Source organism: Cololabis saira, chromosome 11 (assembly GCF_033807715.1).
Source record: "Cololabis saira isolate AMF1-May2022 chromosome 11, fColSai1.1, whole genome shotgun sequence".
NCBI lineage: Eukaryota > Metazoa > Chordata > Actinopteri > Beloniformes > Belonidae > Cololabis > Cololabis saira.
In genome coordinates, this window is record NC_084597.1 from 32,686,932 (window position 1) to 32,710,818 (window position 23,887).

Below are 23,887 nucleotides of genomic sequence, written 5' to 3' on the forward strand. Positions count from 1 at the left end.
GTCAGGGACTTTTTTCAGAGGGCTTTAGATGAGCAGGCTGCCAAGAGAGCTAATTGCTTGATAATATCGGAGTAGAGAAGACCACAGCTCTAGATTGCTTGGGACTGCAGTCATAGGGACACAGCTTGTTGAGCAGCTGGAGGGTCAGAGGCCAAGAGTAAATTAGAAAGGTGCAATTACAGTACATTGACGATGCCGAGAGCATGGAAAGCATTCGGAGGGTAAGGGCAGAAAATTGGTGTAACTACAAGCCAGATTATATGTTTTAACGAGGGAATCTATAAATAAAACGTATGTCTTTAAAATGTATGATTTAAAAAAGTTATTTTATGGTTGTCTTATCAAATGAGCATTATATTTAATTGCTATTATTCATCTGGTATTAGCAGCAGCAGCAGCAGCAATGCAATGAATTCCATCCCCTTGACATCACCACACTCACCTCAGTCACAGCAAAACTTCGCTTCCCACAGGGCACAACCTTGTACCATTTGTCATGCAGCATGTCCATGAAGCCATCTGACTTGTACTGACTAACGAGCGCTGAGAAGTTGGAGGTTAGTGGAGAATTCTGAGGGAGGCCAATTCCATATCCTGCCAGTACAAGCAAAATGGAGATTCCTTAGCAGTTATTTTTCTAAAATAACAAGAACAGTATTTTTTTTTTTTTTTCATTTCTATTTCACCTTCTCTCACAAATAATAGCTGCAGGAAGAAAGAAGTTTATTTTACTAAAACAAAGCAGGTACTTAACAATTTCCGGATGTCTAAGCTTGCCAGAAAAGTGTGACAAATTCTGCAATAGCCAATTACAAAAGTACCCTACCTACACTGATTGATTTGTATTACATCCCAAAGGCTTAAGGGTGCATTAAGTAATTAACAACAGCAGTGGAATCAGGGACTATGGTGGCCTGTAATGAAAGCAACTGCCACGGGAACATTTTCACAATGGGAGGAAGAGACTTGCTAAATGGACCAGAGATTAACGGTAGACAGTAAAAAAATGTAAGCTTTTGAAAGCCAAAAGATTAACTACTGTCCAAATGTTGAGTGATTGATATTGTTAAATTTAGGCTGCTCTCAGGTACCCATGGTCAGTTAGTCTATGGTCATACATAAATAAATCATAAAAATCATAATCAAAAACAAAAACATATGTTTTTGAATGCTATATTGGCTTTGATCTGCAATTCTAAATATGAAAAACAAAACAACCCAAAAACAAAAAAACAGCAGCATTACTAAAGAATAATGCGTTAACGTGTAAATTCGGTTTAACGCCACTATTTATTTATTTTTTTTCAACACAAGATTAACACATGAACATTTCAGGAAATGTGACCCTCAGCCCATCCTGTTGTTTGGGGGAAACAAGAAGGGATGCAGCTGTAAAATAGAGTACATTTCCCATAGACTGTAAAATACACACAAAAAAATAAGAAAAATAAATGAAGATTTTAATTTGCTAATGCTTTTTGGCAGACAAGAATATTTAGGTAGTAAATAAAGATTTTATCTTTTTTTTCTCATAAGGTGCACTGCTATGTTGGGGAACTGGCGACGGAGGCTGTGAGGTGGTGAAATGAAGCCAGATTCATGTCATACTCTTAATAATGTCATCACATATCACAACATATACCAGACTTATAATATAATAGCGTTGATCGTGTCCCTCTGTGTGTGAAGCTCAGCATCAGTCAGGACTCTGCTGCTGCTGTAGCCGCAGTGCCAGGACACGCCGGGAACCTCCTCTTCACCCACCGCTTCCAACCGTAGAGTGACTGATGACAGAACAAATGAGGGCGTTTGGCACTTTTAGGGGCCTAACTATGGAGCCCCTAAAGGGACACAGATTTTTTTATATATATAATGAGTTTTACGCGCACGTGAAACCTTTACGTGCGGGTGTAAACTTAAATTATGGTTCTGCGTTAAAACAACGCAGAGCCTACGCCGTAGGGTACGCTGCGACGCGCACCTACGCCGTAGGCTCTGCGTTGGTGTGACGCGGAACCATAAATCAGCCTTGAGCAGCCCTGAGGGGAGAGGGGAGCGGGGCTGCGGGGCTGCCGGGCCGTTCTCGCATCGTCTTCGCAGAGTGTCTTGATGATTTGCAATTACAGGCTGAGCCTACCGCTAGTTTTTAAACTGTAAAAAGTGGGGGGGACAAAAACATGATTTTGAAAAGACGGGGGGACATGTCCCCCCTGTTGCGCCGGGGCACTCACGGCGTTTAGCGCAGCAACGCCATGCTGCCACTCACTCACTTTATTTTATACTATTTATATACTTTTTCTACTTTTACTGTGACCACCAAAATAATGTGGTTTTCCTGTCCTCCACCTCATCCATAAGATCTCGTTCTCATCTCCGTCAAATTCAGTGGCACGGTTGCTCGACACGTTCATTCATCCTGACGCACAAACAGGCTGCATGAAGCCACTGCGCATGTTCAGCAGGCTCATTCCTATGCAAATACTACTTTGCATTGCCCATTTATGGTAAAAGGTGGGCGTGTAGAGGGCGGGATATGAGTTCATATATATATATATATATATATATATATATATATATATATATATATATATATATATATATACATATATGTTTGTTAGTTAATTAGTTACCTGGAATTATTATTAGCCAAGGACATGCTAATGTTGCTGCTGCTGGGTTGATAATTACTGATACATTTTTTAGAATTTTGGTAGTATTTCTTCCCATTGATGAAATATTAATTTGCTAAATATTGTAAGTTGCCCCGTTGTTGTCTCTTTTACTACAATGTAACCAGACTTGTGTAACCAGACAGTGTTTGTATCGCTTGGGCACCATGTTTACTATTGACTGCTAGCTTATGCATGTTGCATACACAACATGCGTGATGACGTCATTTGTTTCCACTGGAATCGAAAAGGGAATCACTGGGTTTTTTGTTAACCGGTTATTGTGAACTGGTTCTTGATTCCCATCCCTACAAGTGTCTGGTTTAAGCTTATTCTCATTCCCTCTATTTGCATTTTCCAAATTGTCCTAAATCTCATGTTGGGTTATATTGACTGAGGACATTTTAAACTAATCCACAATTCAAACCACAGTTACTAGTCACATTAAAATAAAAACTGGGTCACACTTTTTAATATGAATATTTTTAATAGTTCACTTAGAAATTAAATTGTAGTTTTTCAGTTTTTTCACCAGTGCTCACTCCTCAGATTTGACCATTCTTAAAAATGAGATGTTCTGCAACAATAACGGGGTGAAACAATTAAATCATTCACTTATTTCTGCCCAGTGAAGAACAGAGCCTTTCATCTACTTGAAACTGGGCTAAGCAGAAGAAACATTGCCAAGGGAATTAGTATCCATCATTCCATGACTGTGCAGCTGCAACATCAGGGTAGCAATATGAGGTGCCAAACAAGTCAGCCAACTACAATAAAACCAATTCTTTATTTACCAACTTGACACATTTAAGATCTTACAGAACATTGTTATGTATTCCATAGAGTTAAAATGTTTTAAAATTGCATGGGTATATGTTAAGGGTAAATCAGCAAGTGATTAGTCATTTTAACAAAGGGTTTATATGTTACCTTCTATTGCAAAGGGTTTTCCAACTGTTAGAGTTTTACAGTCCGCATCTATGGAGACCTCATAGTCCAACAGGGCTTTGTCCATGATGAAAGCATCCAGTTTCTGGGGATCAGCCCTGCAAAGGTAAAGTGTGATGATAGATTATACGTTAACTGCAGATGAGAATGTAGAAAAAGACTCTTTTTACTTCATCAGCGTAGGAGAGCAACAAATATATCCAGGATGTCTCCTTCACACCTCACAGAGGGGGTGTTTTGGGCATGTCCAACTGGAAAGAGGACCTGGGGCAGATGCAGGGAACACCGGAGAGAGTGCTCTGGCTCTGTATTACTCTGCTGGCTTGGGGACACCTTTGTATTTCCCCAGTAGGGCTAAAGGAAATGGTTAAGGAGAGGGATGTCTTGGCTTCTCTGATTAGACTGCTGCCACCATGAACCGAACCCGGATAAGTAGAAGTTAATAATGCATGAAACTTAATCAAATTCGAATGTGAAGTGTTATGTATGCATTTTGCGTAGACATTGCTACCTAGCAGCAAAGCTTTGGTCTGGAATGTCTTTAAACACTGTAATCTCTAGATTACAGAACACTAAAGCACATAAACATAGTGATACTTATTTACTGTCACATCCACTCCAGCTCCTTACCTGCCTCACTCACCTGCCAGCTCCGCCTCCTCATGTCACTATGGTTTCTCCCGCCTGCTCCGCATCTGCAATCAGCCCTGGGCTTCTACTTAAGCACTCCACTCCAGTCACTTCCTGACTTTCTAGTGTTTTTTCCCGGACTGATGACCTGTTGCCGACCCTGCCTTACCACAATCCTGAGGACTGAACTCTGCTCTATTGCCTGCTGTGAGGTTGTTTTTAATAAAGACCTTTACTAAACACTGGGTCCGCCACATTCCCTTGTCAGTACAATCTGGCCACAAGATGGATACAGCACATACCGGTTCATCACAGCAGCGCTTGGAGAGTCGAGGGCGCCGTGATGCAGGTTGAGGGGCTTCTCACATCCACCATGGTGGAGGTGCGCCAGGCCACGGCCGCCAATCAACAGGCCACCGCTGCTCAGGAGCAGACGCTATCCGCCCTGGTCGGCCAGGTCCACCAGCACGCCCTGCTGATCTCCCAGACAGCATTCCAGAGTTCTCCAGCTGCACCTCCAGCTGCACCTCCCACAGCTGTACCTCCACCAGGCCCTCCAGGTCCTGTCCCCGAACCTTGGGTAGGAGCTCCGGAATGCGACGGTAAAGATCCAGAGAGCTGTTCCCCCTTCCTGACCAACTGCTCCATCCTCTTCGCTCTGCAGCCTTTGTCTCTGAGGAAGCCCGGGTGGCCTTTGCCATCAATCACCTCACTGGGAGGACCTGTCTGTGGGGAAGGGCACAATGGGAATGCCAGACCACTGCCTGCAGTTCCTTCCAGTCCTTTGCTGCCAAGTTCCGGAAGGCGGGCCTCCAGGTCTGGGCCCAGATGAAGCCAGCGGTCTCCTGAACCTCCACCAGGGAGATTGTACGGTGGCTGACCACGCCATAGACCTTCGCAACAGAGACCGCCAGAGCAGAAGGAACACTGAGGCTCAGTGTGACACCTACCTGCGGGGCCTGGAGGAATACGTGAAGGATGAACTGGTGTCCACCGACCTCCCCACCTCCCTGGATGAACTCGTAGAGTTGACACGGAAAGTCGACCAACGCATCCTGCCCCGGCGGGAGGAGAGGTGACGAGGAGGGGCTGGACCTCTCCAACTCCGCTGCTGCAGGCCACACGAGGCGTCACCTCTCCGACCAGGACCCCTGGTGCAGGACTTGGAACCCATGCAAGTCAGTTGAACCACCCTGTCGACCATGGAGCACCAGCGCAGTTGCAGGCTGAACCTGTGTTTGTACCATGGGGGAGAGGGACATTTCATTCCCCAGCCTCCGTCTTGCTCCACTTCAGCCGCTGACCTGGTGGACGTGCCTGCTGAGTACCATGACTTCAAGGAGGTCTTTACCAAGTCCAAGGCCACATCCCTGCTTCCATACCGGCCGTACAACTCCGCCATTGACATCCTCCATGGTATCAGTCCTCCCCGGGGTTCCGCCTCTACTCCATCTCAGGCACCAGAGAGAAAGGCGATGGAGGACTATCTCAATGACTCTCTGTGCGCCGTCATCATCCATCCCTCCTCGTCCTCAGCTGGGGCGGGGTTCTTCTTTGTCCAGAAGAAGGACAAGACTTTGAAGCCGTGGTCTCAATGACATCTCCATGAAGAACTGGTACCCGCTCCCCCTCATGTCTTCAGAGTTCGAATTCCTGGAGGGGACCACTGTTTTCACTAAGCTGGACCTTTGCAACACTTACCACCTGGTCCGCATCCAAGAGGGGTATGAGACGAAGGCAGCCTTCAACACACCCACCACGTCCACCATATCCAGGCGGTCCTTCAAAGACTCTTGCAGAACTCACTCTTCGTCAAAGCAGAGAAGTGTGAGTTCCATGCCCCCTTGGTGTCCTTCCTGGGTTACATCATTGGTTGGGGGGAACTTTGCATGGACCCTACCAAGGTATCCTCAGTAACCACACGGCTGGTACTGGAGTCACGTAAGCTGCTGCAACGATTCCTGGGGTTCGCCAACTTCTATCGCTGCTTCATCCGAGGGTACAGCACGGTGGCAGCCCCCTCTCACAGCTCTCACCTCTCCTAAGGTCCCCCTCCGCTGGTCACCCGCAGCCGACGCCGCCTTCCAGACCATGAACAGCTGCTTCACCTCTGCCCCCACCCTGCGCATGCCCTACCCAGAGAGACAATTCGTTGTGGAGGTGGACGCCTCCGTATGTCGGCATAGGGGCCATCCTGTCTCAGGGGGCCACCGATGATCAAAAGCTCCATCCCTGCTCCTTCTTCTCCCGGCGACTGAATCCCCCTGAGAGTAACTATGACATTGGCAACCGAGAGCTCCTGGCGGTGAAGGGAGGAGTGGCGCCACTGGCTGGAGGGGGCCAAACAGCCGTTCCTGGTGTGGACCGACCACAAAAATCTGGAATACATCAAGGCGGCCAAAAGACTGAATTCCAGGCAGGCCCGGTGGTCCCTCTTCCTCACCCGATTCAACTTTGCCCTCTCCTACTGACCAGGTAGCAGCAACCCCTCATCAATTCTTTAAGGGGGAGAAGGAGGGTTCTAGAGAGGTGAACACCATCCTTCCCTCCGCTCGCCTGGCCACTGCCATCACCTGGGGAGTTGAGGAGAGGGTCCGGGCAGCACTGGAGGAGCAGCCAGGTCCCAGCGCCTGTCCACCTGACCAACTCTTTGTTCCGGCACAACTCTGGTCCGAGGTGCTCCGGTGGGGCCACAGTTCTCGTCTCACCTGCCACCCAGGGATCCAGAGAACCAAAGAATTTCTCTAGCGCCGGTTCTGGTCAAATCCCTGGACCAGGATGTCCAGAAGTTTGTGAAAGCAAACCAGGCTCCGGCTGGACTCCTGCACCCGCTTCCAGTTCCTCATCGCCCCTGGTCTCACATATCCCTGGACTTTGTAATCGCTCTACCATCATCTCAAGGGCACACCACCATTCTCACAGTGGTAGACCAGTTCAGCAAGATGGCACATTCCATCCCCTTGTCTAAGCTGCCTTCGGCCAAAGAGACTGCTGAGTTGGTACTCCAACACTTGTTCCGGCTCCATGACCTCCCTGTGGACGTGGTCCCAGCCGGGGACCGCAGTTCTCCTTTGTCTTTTCGGAGGGAGTTCTGCACCCATGTTGGGGCCACAGCCAGCCTGACCTCCGGGTTCCATCTCCAGTCCAATGGCCAGAAGGAGTGGAAGAACCAGGAAATGGAGGTGGCCCCCAATGTCGGCGCACCTGGACCCGGGCCAGGGCTGCCCTACAGCGCTCTGTGGACCAGTACTCCGCCTCAGCCAACCGCCGCCGCTCCGCCGCACCCAATTACCGGGTGGGGGAGAAGGTCTGGTTATCGACCCAGTACCTTCCTATTTGGCGTGACTCCAAAAAACTGGCTCCTACTTTCATTGTTTCGTTCGACATCATCAAAATCATCAACCCTGCTGCAGTCCGCCTGAAGCTTCTCTGGTCCATGCGGGTCCACCCTATATTCCACGTTTCTAAAATCAAGCCTGTGATAGAAAGCCCCCTGGTCCCCCCCACCCCTGCTCCCCCGCCTCCCTGCTTCTTCGATGGCGGTCTCGTCTAATCCGTTCGCCATATCATTTGCCCCTGTGGGAGGGGCATCCAGTAACTGGTCGACTGGGAGGGTTATGGTCCGGAGGCGAGATCCCACCGGTTTTATTGTCGGCTCATCACCAACTTCCACTGGCAACACCCGGACCAGCCCTCCAGAACCCTCTCAGTGGCCAGGAGGCCCCATCCCAATACCTACGCTCCCACGCCCACAGCCGGTCCTGATGAGATGGATGACCTTTCATCAGGAGTCCGCGGAGGAAACTATCCCACCCGTCTCAGGCCATGGACCCGGCCGAGTCTGAGGAGTATTGAGGAGACTCCTCCAGAACCTTCGCCTCCCTCCTTCTGTGACGTGTTTGGGACGTCAGGAGATGTCCCTTGAGGCGGGGTGGGGTTCTGTCACATCCACTCCAGCTCCCTGCCTCACTTACCTGCCAGCGCCACTTCCTCATGTCACTATGGTTTCTCCCGCCTTCCACACCTGCTCCACATCTGCAATCAGCTGTGGGTTTCTACTTCACTCCCAGCCAGTAACTGCCAGATTGTTCTTGTGTCATGCCTGATTTTCCAGCATTTTCCCCCGGACTGATCACCTGTTGCCGACCCTGCCTTACCACGATCCTGAGGACTGAACTCTGCTCTATTGCCAGCTGTGAGGTTGACTTAAATAAAGACTTTTACTAAAAACTCCGTACTGTTGTGCTGCATGTGGGTCTGCCACATTCCCTTGTCATTTACAGTTTCTCAGCAAACAATCAACAGAAAATATTCTTTTTTTTTTTCAAACAAGGCTGAATTTGACATGAAAATTTAACCTTCAAGTTGCCATCATCACTCCTAGACTGATAACCCAATTCTTATTTTCCCTGCTTCTTTCCATTGCCCTCACCAGGGTAAATAGTGAGAATGAGTGATAAGAAAAGTTTGTTTTCAGTCACACTGTTTTGATCTCAGATGCAAACTTTTTATGCTTCCACTGTTTTCATTTCATGGGTAGGAGGAAGCTGGGGCTATAGAAAACAGATTGCATCAAGCTTCAGAGAGAATCCACGGTGGAATAAATGATAAAGCACCAAAACGGAATGTAGTAATAACAGTATAGACTTTAAAAAAAATGAAACTGAAAGCAATGAATAACACATGAAACAAGATGACTTTTTCTTGTAAGTGTTTTTGTAGAAATTTTTGATATGAAGTTTACCATAATTACTGAAAATGGAATGTAAATTATTTTTTTCTTCCGACTTTCTGCCATATTTGAACCCATATTTCTCTAATGGGCCTAGTCTGTTTTTTCTAATTTTGTTGGCCATTTGCCACCGAACTGACTACTGTCTTTCTTGTAAAACAGATGCAAGGAAGTCTAATTGAGACTTTTACTAATAAATTCAAAACTTTAGCCTACGGGATACAAATACTACAAAGACTTGAGTGCTTGAACTCCAGCTTTTTTCCAATTGCCTTTTTTGTTTTTACAGTTTTAAAGAGGTTGCAGCCTTAGCCTTGAATGCCTTTTAAGATCACATGACTATTTACAAAACAACACACTCAATCATTTGTATCTCTTATCTTTGTTTTATATTACATAAAAGTTACACGATTGCATTCAGGTGAAATAAATCACAAGAAATGTGTGAGGTGTGACCTTGTTTAATGTGAACCACTTCAACTAACACTGGCCTTCCGGAACAGAAGAAATGGTTCAAGATGATGACAGCTCCCTAAAAATTTGTTTTATCTGTCAACCAAGAGTAGAATTTAATATATGTCTTTCAGTGAAAGCAGCACTCTTCACTAGTTAATTGCTAATAATGACTGAGTTATACAACAGAAGGCAGGCTAAATTCAGTTATTCCAAATAAAATTGCCAATGGCTCCCTAAATTAAGTAAATTTCAACTATCTTATATTCTTCATTGATTAAGCTATGTACAAAGGTTTAAAAAATATCCATTATCAGTATGGATAGATACGAGATTTCGGCACTGTAATAAAAACACGGTAATTATGACACCCCAAAGCTGGTTTGAAAAGTTGACTTTTGCTTCATTATCATATTCATCAAAGCTTGTTGCATATAGTAATACAATTGGAAATCCTCACACAAAGGAAAGTATTTTTCTTTTGGCTTTTCCCTTAGGTGGTTATCACAGTAGATGATTCAGTTCCATCTTACCCAGTCTTATGCATCTTCCTCTGTCACTCTAACCATCTGCATATCTTCATTCACCACATCACTTCTTTGGTCTTATCCATTTGCACATGTCTGGCAACTTCATATCCAGCATCCTTTGCTCCAGTGTATTCAATGTCACTCCTCTTTATGTGCCCGAACTATCTAAACTATTAGCTTCTCTAAACTGGTCTCCAAGAATGAAAAAAATCTGTCCGTACCTTTAATGTGCTTGTTCTTTATGCAATCCATCTTCTTCAGTCCAACATATAATCATCTCTGTCACCTCCAATTCTGCCTCATATCTCTTGGTCATGGCTGCTGTCTCCAAGATATACATAAGGGCTGGTCTCACTTCTGACCTATAAACATTTCCCTTTACTCTCTCTGCTACCCTTCTATCAGGGAAAAGTTTAGACACTATCTCCCTTACCTCTTTTCCACATTTCTCATCGCTCTGAACAGTTGTACCAAAGTATCTAAGCTCTTTCTTCACCTCTACGAGTCTGCATTCAGACCCTTCCATCTGATTTCCTTTCACTTGCACATAATACTTACCATATTACCATTATTACTAATTACCATAAAGAAGAGTGTTAATCTTTTGGGAAGTGAGCAAAATTACAAATTCAGCAAGGTATCAAATATATCCATTATCAATATGGATTATTTTTGCCACTGGCTTTCCGTCAGCAACTTCACTTTTTGCGTTGTCATATCTCTTTGTACTCCTACATACTTTCTTCATCTCTTTTGTTATCATACTTCTCCTTTGCTCATATTTTCATACTGATACGCTCCTGAACCTCCTGATTTCACCACCAAGTCTTCTCACTTTCTGTCCACTGCAAAGATGACACCAAGGACCTTCCTTCCCAAAACACTTGTTGTAGTCGTATAGTAGTTCTGTAGTTAACTGGCAGCTCTTCACTTCTTCACTACAGCCCAGAGCCTGGCTCTATTCCAAGACGTTCGCAGAGCAGCTTTCCTGTGTTAACTTTCACCTCTTTATCTTTGACTCTACTTTTGCTCTTCCTCTCCTTTATACTACCAGTCATCTTATACTTTATTCTACCCACTACCATAATAGCACATGCAAAGAAGAATGAATAAACCAAACTCAATGGCATATTTTACTTGAACTGATGAAAACAAACCAAAATTAAAGCTGTAAGCAGCGATGAACGGGCCCTCACACCCTTGTGCACGTTCAGGCGTGCTGCAGTGGAAGCGCTTGTGTGACTTGCATGTAGATTCTTCAGGCCTGGACATTTAGCGGATGACACCAGCCACGACTCTCTATATCAAACCATTCAAAAGTTCTGGTAGAAAGCAGGAGCTATAAAATATGGACCAATCAGATGAAGGGGGGGCGCGCTTTTTGGCGTCTATCGTTGCCACGGTAACACTTTTGACTGAGAAAAGTAATACGCGTTGTCGCAGGATGGAGACGCACATTTTGATGTATAACACACCTGGGTGCACGTTACGTTTTTTTTATTAACAGTAACTGCCGAAGGAATGGCATAAATTGCGTCAAAATTACACGATTAAGTCAAAATGGCCGACTTCCTGTTCGGTTTCGGCCATGGCGCCAGGAAACTTTTCTTTAAGTTGCGACATGATACAGGTGTGTACCGATTTTCGTGCATGTACGTCAAACCGTATTGTGAGCATGGATGTATTATAGAACTGGATGGGACATCAAAAATGGCCGCCCATTCATTTCAATGCATTTTGCTCAGCCAGCGCATACGCCGAAAAGATTTCTGACTTCCAGGTTTACTTCTGCGTTATCGGACCATAGAGCATGCGCAGTTGAGTCACCACCCATGATGCTCTGGGCCTCCCATCATGCCCCGGGGCAATGACGCGAATATTAATATAATATGTATTAATATAATATATTAATTAATGTATATTATTACATGTATAGTATTACATATATTATTAATGTATTAATATAATTAATTACATATTATATATTAATATAATACATCCGTGGAATGCACGGACACGGCTGTGACGTCAGCCGTGACGCCCCATGGGATTTTTTGTTGCAGTACCGCGGCTGGCCACTGGAAAAAATCGGCGTGCCTTCTGAGTGCGAGACCCGGGGGCTGATTGTGAGGCTTGAGGCAGGAAGTTTTCTAGGGGGCGCTGTTGAGCCATTAGGCCACACCCATTAATGCAAACCATTAAGAGATTTTAATCTCAATGGGATTATTCCTGGATAAATAAAGGTTAAATAAAAATAAAAATTAAAGGAGCATGAGGCAGGATTGAGGCAGGATTTATGAAAAAAATGGGTATACGTTTTCTAGTAATAATGTCAGATGAAGCGTTCCAAACCAAAAAGAATGAGCCCTTTAGCGTATCTCTCCGTTGCCTTGAACAGGCTGTGTGTTGCAAAATGTGCTGCAATTCCGGGCCCGAATTTCCTGCGCTGTCCTGCGGATGTGACGTCAAATGACGCTGCATGCGCGTTCTCCCGTGCCGGCTTCGCTGTTGGCTGCAGTAACCCCGACGGTCGTCGTGGCGCTAATGAGTCTCATTTCTTATTCTTGCCTGATGCTCCTATCAAATTTTTGCCAGGCCTGGCTTGCGTGCAAAATTTGGTGACTTTTGGGGCAACTTTAGGTGGGCAAAAAGGCCCTCATTTCATCGGAAGAAAAATAAAAACGAGGAAAAATATAAAAACGAAAACATCTCCTACAGATACAATAGGGCCTTCGCACTGTAAGTGCTCGGGCCCTAATAACACAAATAAAAGACAATAAGAGAAATAATAATGCTCAATATGGTTTAGTTTATATCTTTTCATTTGTTGAGCAAGTGATTGGTGGACAATACACATTTTCGTCTTTGCTGGAGAAGTTAGAGCAAGTACAGAGCAATGTTTTTGCCAGAGAAATAATCCAAGAGAAGAACAAAACTCAATGCTTTCTTTCATTTTAAACATCCATTCATCAATCAATTTTATTTTATGCTGGCTTCCTATTCAGGGCCAGAGGAGTTTGCTGGAGCCTATCCCAACTGTCCCTGGGCATTACTGCAACAATAATAATTGGCATTTAATCAGCGTTGATAAATAACAGTCACTGTCAGAACAAAAGTAGATCAGTCCGTTAGAGATATGTTAAAGATTAAAAATGTTTGAATAAACACATACATGGTTTTGTATTAATTGGACTAAACTATATTTTTGAGGTGCCTTGAGATGACATTTGTCATGATTTGGTGCTATATAAATAAAGCTGAATTGAATTAAATGAACATATACAGTAGCTAAGTTTGTGCAGACATGGTTATATGCTTTGTTATTCAAGAATTCATAATTTTCCTATTCCTGCTGACTTGTCACAACAGGAAGAGGATGGCTGTGATGAATGTCATTCACAATAGCTGAGTGCCTTTAAGTCACACTGACAAACCTTGACAAAAACATAAGCATGTAGAAGAGTCTGTGAAACGCAGCCATTATTAATACATATGCACATTTCCTGTTGGGCTATAAAAGTTCTGCTGTAGAAAGGTTCTAGTCATGCTACCTCTAATGTTTTTCAGACATGAGATGTACTGTACCCTTAACCTCTTGGTGAATGCTGACAACTCACAACAGTTTGATTTGCACTAGCTCCTTATTTCCAGTTAGCAACACTTACTCTTGTTGAAATTGTCCATCACCCTAAATCACCATTTCACAAGTCTGCATTCCTTACAACCTCACAACAGGACATTTAAAAAAAAGAAAATAAAAAAACAGTTATCCTTGTATGTACTCTGACTTTGCTTTCATTACATATTTTTCTTTTTTCCCTCCACCTAATATTAGTTGTTTATATCCATAGATTTCGGTATGTCAGGTCTAAAAAAACAGAAAGAAGTTTTGTGAGTATCTTAATCACCTTTGCCATGATGTCCACTATAGCTCTGCAAGCTGAATTCATTTTAGCTAACATGTGACATAGTGCCGTGAGCAACATGCAACTGTCAGTATACAACGGGGACAGGATTTAAAAAGATCCTTTGGTTGTTTTTTGACTAGAGTATGGACAAAACACTACAGCATCTACTCTACACTTAAAAATAAGCAAATATTCCTTGAAATTAAACTAATATTTTAACATTGAACTGCTTTAACAGAATGACACCTTTGTCATGTACAAACAGTTGTGCAGCCTTGTAAAACTATTTACTCCCCTGCATTTGATCAATAAGAGTATTACATTACTGATAGTTAATATGTGGTCCCTGGAGGGGTAAACCTCAACACAGAGGGCTGCTTTGGAGAAACAGTTACTATTGTGTTGCCAAGTTGCAATACACTGAAGACTACAGTTTTCTTTCAGTACTTACTGTACTTGGTATTTAGCAGCTTCAGTAAAAATATTGTGCTGGAATGAGAATCAGCACCTCCAAATCCAAGGTCATGGATGTCCACCAGAAAAAGGTGACATGCCCCCTCAGGGTAGGTGGAGAGGTCATGCCTCAAGTAGAGGAGTTTAAATATCTCGGGTCTTGCTCAAAAGTGAGGGAAAGATGGAGCGTGAGATTGACAGACGAGATTGGTGCAGCGCCGTGGTGAAAAAAGAGCTGAGTCGAAGGGCGAAGCTTTAGATTTACCGGTCAATCTACGCTCACAGCCTCATCTATGGTCATGAACTTTGGGTATGACCAAAAGGACAAGATCGCAAATACAAGTGGCCAAGATGAGTTTCCTCTGAAGGGTTGCTGGACGCTCCCTTAGAGATAGGGTGAGAAGCTCAGTCACTCGGGAGGAGCTTGGAGTTGCTGGTCCTTCACACGAGAGGAGTCAGCTGAGGTGGCCTGGACATCTGTACCGGATGCCTCCTGGACACCTCCCTAGAGAGGTGTTCCAGGCATGTGAACACAGCTGGGAAGATCATAGGTGCCCCACTCCCTTCCGTGAATGACATTTACACCACCCGCCTCACCCGGAAAGCCATCTCCATTGCGAGCGACACCAGCCACCCCGCACACAGTCTGTTCAGCCTCCTACCCTCAGGTAGAAGGTACAGGAGCCTCCGTTGCCGCACCACCAGACTCAAAAATAGCTTCACACACCAGGCAGTCAGGAAGCTAAATTCTCTCCCCTCATTCCCCCCAGCCAGATCCCCCGAACTGACAGGGAACTGAACTGAAATCCCTGTACTGAAATGTAAATAAACAAATACATATTTAATTATTTCAAATTTTGTCCTTGCCTAGTCCTTTTTTCACTATACTGCTTTGCTCCACAGGGATGACAGTTCAATGTCAGATGAATGTTGAAGTGGCTTAGGATGGCTGGAGTGGCAGAGGAAGGATGTGGGTGGGATCTGAATGCAAACAGGCAGGCTTGTGATCCGGAGTCACAGCAGTGGGGATGAAATGTTCTCATTTTTTTGTTTGTCATGTTTTGTTGGACACAATACATTAATCATGTTTAAAATAAAAGAACTTGGATCAGGAAAAAACTAACTATCAGGTGACTAAAGGGCATGCAATAGCATGTCTGTCTGTTAACTGGTATGTGGTCTGAATGTGTAATATCATCTTACTTGAGCTGATGTATTCCATCTGGTGTTGCCGGGACGTTGTATCTTCTCATATAGTCGTGCATCTCAGGGAAACTCTTCTTGAGATAGTCCTCTGCACTGCTTTCTCTCACTGTAGCAAAGCGGAATCCCTGTGAGGGATGATGCAGCTGCCATGAAAGAAACATAAACCACAATTTCACTTTTTAGAATATGTATATATAAGGCAAGGCTACACATTTCAGCAACATGGCAATTCAACGTGCTTTACATAATAAATACATGAAAAGTGAATAGGGGAAAAAAGGTTACAGTTCAATGGCAGACTAAAATTAACTAAATTAACTGGGTGATAGAAGGTTGACTTTGAAATTGTTTTAATGTGTCTCTGAAAGTTCAGCTCTGACTCCATGGCTACACCCAGATTTCGGGCATTACCGTTGGTTTCTAGCTGTAATAGCTGAAGCTGTCTTCTGACTCTTAAACACCCTTCTTTTGGTCCAAAAGCAACTACTTCAGTTTTGTTTGTGTTCAACTGAAGACAATTATGGCACATCCACTCATTGATTTTTCAACATTTGTATGGGCTCATTGTCTGCAGGTGACATTGTAATGTAAAGCTGTGTGTCATCTGCGTAGTTATGGTAAATTATATTGTTGTTTGTTATTAATTGAGCTCGTGGAAGCATGTAGATGTTAAATAGGAGGGGTCCTTGGATAGAACCTTGGGGAACCCCACATGTAGTTTTTGTTGATTCCGATGTAAAATTACCTATTGACACAAAATAGTTCCTGTCCTTTAAGTAAGACTCAAACCAGTCAAGTACTGTGCCAGAAAGTCCGTCCCAATTTTCCATTCACTCTAGCAATATACTATGGTCAACAGTGTAAAATGCTGTGCTGATGCCAGGACTGTGGTTCTTCCCCAGTCTGTATTTATCTGGATGTTATCAGTGAGCACAAAAACCGGATTGGAAGATGTCAAAGCGGTTGGTCAGAATTAAGAAGGTATTTAACTGTTGAAACACAGCTTTTTCAATAACATTACTGATGAAAGCTCAATATTAGTATTTTAACGCTTGCAGTGCACTAAAGGTCACAATGACGCTGCAGGTGCACTGGAAGGCTTTTTAAGGAGTTCACAGTTTCTCATTTTCTTTTGTTCTTTGTGATTATTTGTGTATTCCCCTTTTTTTACTCAACCACACTGGTTCTCAGTATTCTCACATTCTTTCAAATAAGCGTTTATTTCCTTTGGATAGGAAGTTACTTTACCCAATTTACTTTTACATAACAGAGTCTATTAATGAAGTAATGAGAAATGTATGCAAAAATACACAGAATGTGTCCCATTTTCACATTTTGTTACAGAAATTAAAAAGTCAAAGCTTTCAAAAAATACTTGTTTGACTAAACAAGCACATGTTCAAGACTAAAAATGATACTTTCAAACCCACACTTTTTAACTGTATTGATTTTCTTTCTGCCTTTCGTACCTTTGGGTCATGTATCCCTGACAGTTGCTCATAGGTTTTCTCCCCGACCATGACAGCAGCTAGATTTGCAGTGTAGGTGGACAGACAGAACAGACAGAAGATGGCCCAAAGGTTCATCAGCAGACGACCAGTCCAGCACTTTGGGGGCTTGATGGCTACTGTTCTCCCAAAGAGAATAGCATAGCACACGTTGAGTGCTGAGGAGAAAGAAAACACTCTGTCCCGGTTGCGTCCGCGGGGCGTCATCCCAAATGGGCTGTGCCATTCGTACAATGTGAGGAAGACAGCAGTAACATGGAGGGAGACAAAAATGCCGAGCCACATAGACCAGTGAAGGGGCCACATGAAGGCGCCAATGGGTGCGGCTGTGTCACGAGTACGAACCTGGGCAGTTAGGGGCACAGCATTGGGAAAACCTTTACAACTGATTTGACATAGTGAAGAAATGACTATCCTTATTAGATAAAATATTGTTATAAGAAGTAACAAGAAAGTGATGAGGGATGTAATAACACAACATGCAAATATTCTGGAAATGTGTTGTTACGCTGTTGTTCTTAAACGATATACAGTGAAATTGGGAAAAAATAGAAAGAGAGAGAAAATAGATAACATAAAAGATGCTGAGCATAAGTAAGGTAGAACATCAACCTCTGCAGTGGCATTCTAGGATGAGGAGAGTTGAGTGATTACCACGATCACTATGTCTGTCAGCTGGTGAGACAGGCCAAAGTAATTGTAGTAATAGGGTCACCCCACAAAGCTGTATACCAACCAGTCGAGTCACACATGGGGAATTGCATTAGAATCCAATAACGTTGGACTTGCAGTAATAAAACTCTGCCATATTGATAGTGACCACAAGCATACAAAGCAGAGAAAGTTGATGTGAGGTCAATGACATAAAGCAACATGAGGTGGACCAAAGAGTAACAGAAATGAAGAGTACAAAGCAGAGAAAAGAAGAATTGAACAGAAGAAAAAGGAGTTAGATCGAGAAGTTATTACTGACCAGAATTCCCAGGCTGGTGGAGAAAAAGGGCGAGGTGAAGTCAATGACTTGGCTCCGGGCTGAATTTATACTAAAAGATGTCACAGCCAGGTTAGCAGCCCCACTTAGCAGATCACCTACCAATCCTGTCCACCGACCATTCTTGAATCCCCCATACTTCCCATCGCCAACAATATAGAGGTCAAAGCTAAAGCCCATATCCTCTGCCAGCTTCCCCAACAGGTCAACGCAGTAGCCATAGCAACATTTCTTCAGGTCTGTGGGAACAGATCTGTTGGGCCCTCCAAGGTTCTGGAAAAGTCCTTCCAAAACTGAGGATTCATTTGTGAGTGGATCCAGGCACAGCTGCCCTGCAGGACACAATCCATCTCCATCCACCTCACGTGTAAATACAAATGGGTGCTCCACCAATGTCACCACACGCATGTGAAAACGTGGGGATCGACGCCAATCACCGCCGCCTGACCGTGTATGAATTGGCCAGGCTCCCTGGTCCATCACAACTCTCCCTCTGCGCCAGCGTCCCAAGCGAGTCCAGGTTGGCTGGCCTAGGGGGTCCAGCTGGAGAGACCAGATGTAGTGATGGGCCTCGGAGATGATGTTTTGACTGTGACTGTCTCTGGATATAAAACCATCCTGGCCCTCAAATGATGTGTTGGCCAGAAATCTGATGGTAACATGAGGGGAAACACAAAAAGAAATGTGTCAGGAGAAAGGGGGGAATAGAAGGGAGGAGAGTGGTGGGAATTTAGGATAAGAAAATGTGATTTAAGAAGAGTAAAAGGAAGAAAGAGTATATTTTGTCTTTACAGCATGAATTGACACATATATTAATAGGGTAATTCTTGGGCGTAAATGTTTCTTCGGCAATTGGACAGATGTTGAAATTACGATGAAGGAAAGAAACCTTAAATAGTGGGGGTAGGGCCACTGGGAAGTTAAATCAACATTCAAGATTTTCACCTTCAACTCCTTCAGTTGATTAGAGAATCTCTGCTGATATTATGTGCTAATCCATACCTTTATCAAGCTTCTATGTCTTTCATCATTTCACTTATGTTCTGAACAAAGCCTTTTATAAACAACTTGTGTCACTAATATTTCTCTCTTTCCATTTTCAAAGCAACTACCCTTGTTTTGTTGCTAATTTCGCCCCATTCCCTTAGTGTGTTTTGATAACACAATGTGATTTGGAGATCAGTTAAGTGACAAGTTGTTACGAAATGTTATTGTCTGTGACCCCAAGTGACTGATCTGTCACACCACGACACCATGACTTCAAGACTGCAATCACAAGACCACCAGTCATGCAGTCTGAACAGCAATATGTCAATGGAGAAAGTCATATAGAGTAAAAGTGGCCTTGTAAATCTAAACAACTCACTAAATGATGTGTTTTAAGCCCTGGCCAGCCCCAACCAAATACACAGGGTTGTGTTACACAGAGATTTTGAGATTCATTCTGCTCAGTACAGCAAGCTTTCTCATAGTATGCTTTTTAAGTAACTATCAACTTCATATGAACACTTCAAATGTCTTTATCTAGTAATTGTTGTAGAGTGTGGTTATGTTCCAGTCTTAGTTTATTAAGAAATTCCACTTAAATAGTCTGAAATCAATACCAGAGAGTTGTATTTTCATGACAGCCTTAGCAGCTCAATGGATTTGTGTGTGTGCGTGAAGGTGTGGGTGTGTGTGATCTGAGAGTGTAAGACAGACCATGGTTCAGTGATCAAGCCATCTCCCTCACTGAGCCATGCTTCTATCTTCCTGCGAGCATCAGATAGCAAAAAAGGAACATGCACTTTAGCCTAAACACACAGGAATAAGATACACACTTTTCCATTGGAATAAATATATTTGGGTTCAAGAATGAATTGAGGCATCCGATTTGTGTAGGTTGATGATACACCTCTGTGGCATGCCCCCAGGAGGTAAGGATAACGCTGATGCAACCTTTTACAAAGTTTCTTCATGGTGACACTTTTCTCCATAAGAAAGAACATTTACTTTCCAGTAACACATCAACTCCCATGCATATTTAACAGGTTTTAAGGCTAGCTGACAACTCCTTTACTCTCTTTGAAGGTCAGTGTCTTCACTTTAGCTTGAAGATGTTAAGCTACCTGTGGAGTGTCATTTTCTGATCGCACGCAATAGAAGCAACTTACTTTTGTGTGTTCCCAATGATTTACATCTGTTGTTTTGTTTTTTCATTATTTTGACAACATACTAAATTCACTGAACAAGTAAAGGCAAGTAATCTATTAAGTTACTTAACTAATATCATCAAAAACTGTAAAAGGCTTCTTTCACATCATCAAGTTCATCCATCCTATTTGAAATGCCCAAATAATCCCGTTCCGTGTAATGGAGCCAATCCCATCCTATCCTAGTTGTAATGGGGTAAGAAGCAGAGTATATACTGGGCATGTAATCAGTCAATCACCAGCCAGGGGCCACACACAGTCACAGGTAGCAGAGCTGCCATTAAATGTTACTGCTTATGCCAGATACTGTAGTTGCACTGGTCTCGCAAACATGGCCAGTGGCTGAGAAGAAAATTATTCTATATCGTAGACAGCTTCAGTTAAAGCTTTTGTTGCGAGAAAAAAACAACAACCTTATATCCATTGCATTTCACAGACCATTATTTGTTTGATTTGTCTGTCCCATAGGGAGATTTGTCTTCACTGACAGTACATTTCTCATCTCAGGCGACAACAGACACTACATACACACCAACAATAAATAAATGACATAATAACAAAGATAAGTTAAATGACAGCCCAAAAGCTGTCATTTAATGCAAAATTAACAACAAATGTGTCCATATGTGTTACAATGGAGTGGTTTTTTCCCTGACAGTGACAGTTAAGAAACAAAAGAGACTAAAGAGTGATGCCAGGGTTGCCATATTTCTGTTGGCAAGGTCCATGTCCTTTTACCTTTTCATCTTGTGACTTGGACGAGATACGAGGAAAGCCATTGCATCTTTGGTCTGTAGTGAGCCTGTCTGCCAGCTTTGTACACTCATGCAGGTCTATCTCACTGTGACTGCTTATCTTGGTTTTATATTTTGAAAATTCATCTCTTTCGTGCAAATTTCAAATTCCAAGTACTTTACCTTTAAATTTACCTTTAAATGAAATGAAAAGCACAGTATTTGCTTCCGACTTAATGTAATCAATGTAAATAATGACATACAAGCTGAACAATTGCTGGATCTAATCCGTGTGCTTATTGAGAAACGTGACAACATTGGAAAAAAGAGATGGGAGGAAGCTGACGTGGCAACAAATGATGAGGACAATGTTTCTTGGAAGATTAATGACACTGTACAGTAGGGGTCCACCATTATGGCCAAAATGATAATCACAATTATCTTGATCCATATTGTGATCATAATTATTCATCACGATTATTCAATGAGTTTAGTCTTTTTTTTTTGTATTGTCATGTAAACATATGAATGAATGAATGAATGAATGAATGAATGAATGAATGAATGAATGAATGAATGAATGAATGAATGAATTAATTAATTAATTAATTAATTACACCAAAAAACATTGTGCACAGCATTGACATTTCACACAAAACCAATAATCATGTGTTGAACTATGACTGAAAAGGCATAGGCAGAAGCAAACTGCTTATAAAAGCCTATCCTATATTACCAATTTTCTTTTTTTGGCTACCAACCTCCAGAAAACCAAAGAGACAATAGAAAAGCAAAGAAACAACAAAAGGCAAAGAAACAACAGAAAAACAACTGATCATATAATTTAATAACATGAGAATTTTGAAAAAGTGGCTCTGTGTGAGCGTAGTAATCAGCCTTATTGATGATACGTATGGCTCGTTTTTGCAGTTTTATTATTGAGTTTAAGGTGGTTTTAAAGGTGGATCCCCACAATTCCACACAGTAAGATAAATAGGGAACAATCAATGAGTAGTAGATCAAATGCAAGGCCTTGGAACAGTACATTTCTGGATTTATACAGGATTGCGAGTGATTGTGAAATGTTCCCTTTAATGTATTCAATGTGTTGTTTCCATGTTAAAGGGGACCTATTATGGCATCTAATACCTATTTTAAACAGGCCTTGAATGTCTTAAAAACAAGCTTTTGATTGTTTTTGCTAAATTAATTAGAAATTCAGCCTCTGAGCCATGTCTTTATCTTCCCATTCTCTAACCTCATTATCTATGAGGGATTCTGAGTGGGCGGGGAGGCTATAATAATGAGGCACTGTGCTGATTGGCTGCCTGACGCGATGACGCGAATGACGCGAATGACGCGATACACCGCTACGAAAAAATGGCGGAAACTCCGGCCGGCGGAGTTAGTTGTGGGTGTGGTTTCACGCATCACTCCCGTCGTTACGTAACAACGTAATAATGTAATAATTTAATAATGGGTTGTGTATGTTGTACTGTGAGTTAAGTGGAGTGTTTTAAGGAAGATAGAATTTACTGAAACATGGAACAGCTGCACACTCATCCGAGGAGCCGCGGGGCAGCTCAACATCTCCCCCTAGTGGCGCTGACCAGTAACTACAACAACAATGAAGTATCGGTGCATGGTATCGGAGAATTTTTGCGAGTATGAGTACGAGTATATGAGAGCAGTATCAGCCCCGATACCGATACCAGTATCGGTATCAGGGCATCCCTAGTTTGAGCTATTGTGAACAGTGTGGATATGAAAGTCAGAAGTGCATGAAACAGAGGACAGGAACAGTTGGCCATTTGAAAATGAAGAAAAGCTGTAAAAAGTCTGAAGTATCCCATTTAACAGAAAATAGTCTGAATGGTGGCTAGCGTTATTTGATTTTTAATTATCTGAATATTTTTTTCTTCCAGTGGGTTGAAAACTGGAAAACAAACAGGGCTTGCGTCTGAAAGCAGTATTAAATAATTTGGATTGGTGTGCTGGACACAGACAAGAAGATGGCCCGAGCATACCCAGGTTTCCTAGTCCATCATAGGGCCAGATGGAGACAAACAATCATGCCGATTCACTTCTATGGCCACTTTAGAATGATCAAAATGTCTTACAATTAGGGATTTTTGAGTACGTGGGGAAAAAGCCACAACCCTAGGGAGAACATGCAATCATAGTACGGAGTTTGTGACACAAAAGTCCACACACTGTTTACACTAAAACATTTTATTACAGTTTTTCACAATTGTTTAAACACATTTATTGGAACATCAGACACAATATGCACATCCTGAAACTCATGTTTCAGGTGGCTAAACCAATCCTGCTGAACTCCAAGCACATTTACTGCTCTAGACTCACATTCCCATTCCATACCACACATTTCTCACAACACTACACACAATTCCCAATATCCTGCACACTCTTCCTGAATTCCCTCTCTTGCTGTTCACTCAGAACACACAGTCAATCAAATTTCTAAACTCCAAAGGCTGTTGTGCAATATGCAATCAGCAATTTGCCATTGAATTCATATTCATTGATGAAGCGGGTTCAACCTTGTAAAAAGAAGGCGCCAAGGGAGGAATATCATCGGCCAGCGTGCCATCACAGAGGTCCCTGGCCAACGTGGAGGGAACATAATGTGTGCTGCCATCAATCACCACGGCGTCCTCCATCACCATGCCACCCTTGGCCCCTACAAGACCACACTTCTTCTAGCATTCCTGGCCCAGCTCTACAATATCATTGTCCAGCCAGACCAGATGGAGGACACAGAGGTGGTCAGGGTCGTTGTTATCTGGGACAATGTCAGTTTCCACCGGGCTGCTCTGGTCCGTGAGTGGTTCAGGGTCCATCCAGAAGTTGATGTCCTATATCTCCCTCCATACTCTCCCTTCCTTAACCCAATTGAGGAGTTTTTCTCT

At 43.1% G+C, this 23,887-nt stretch overlaps 1 protein-coding gene across 1 annotated transcript in view; it reads right to left on the minus strand.

The window, feature by feature from the left end:
- grin3a (glutamate receptor, ionotropic, N-methyl-D-aspartate 3A) overlaps positions 1 to 23,887 on the minus strand; it is an 89,566-nt gene that overhangs the window by 21,544 nt on the left and 44,135 nt on the right. Inside the window, exons 5-9 of the mRNA XM_061733188.1 lie at positions 18,011 to 18,677; positions 16,999 to 17,382; positions 15,527 to 15,672; positions 3,600 to 3,715; positions 443 to 594 (exon numbers count right to left, since the gene is read on the minus strand). Of these exons, the coding sequence (XP_061589172.1) occupies positions 443 to 594; positions 3,600 to 3,715; positions 15,527 to 15,672; positions 16,999 to 17,382; positions 18,011 to 18,677 (1,465 nt within the window). The remainder of the gene's footprint in view (positions 1 to 442; positions 595 to 3,599; positions 3,716 to 15,526; positions 15,673 to 16,998; positions 17,383 to 18,010; positions 18,678 to 23,887) is intronic.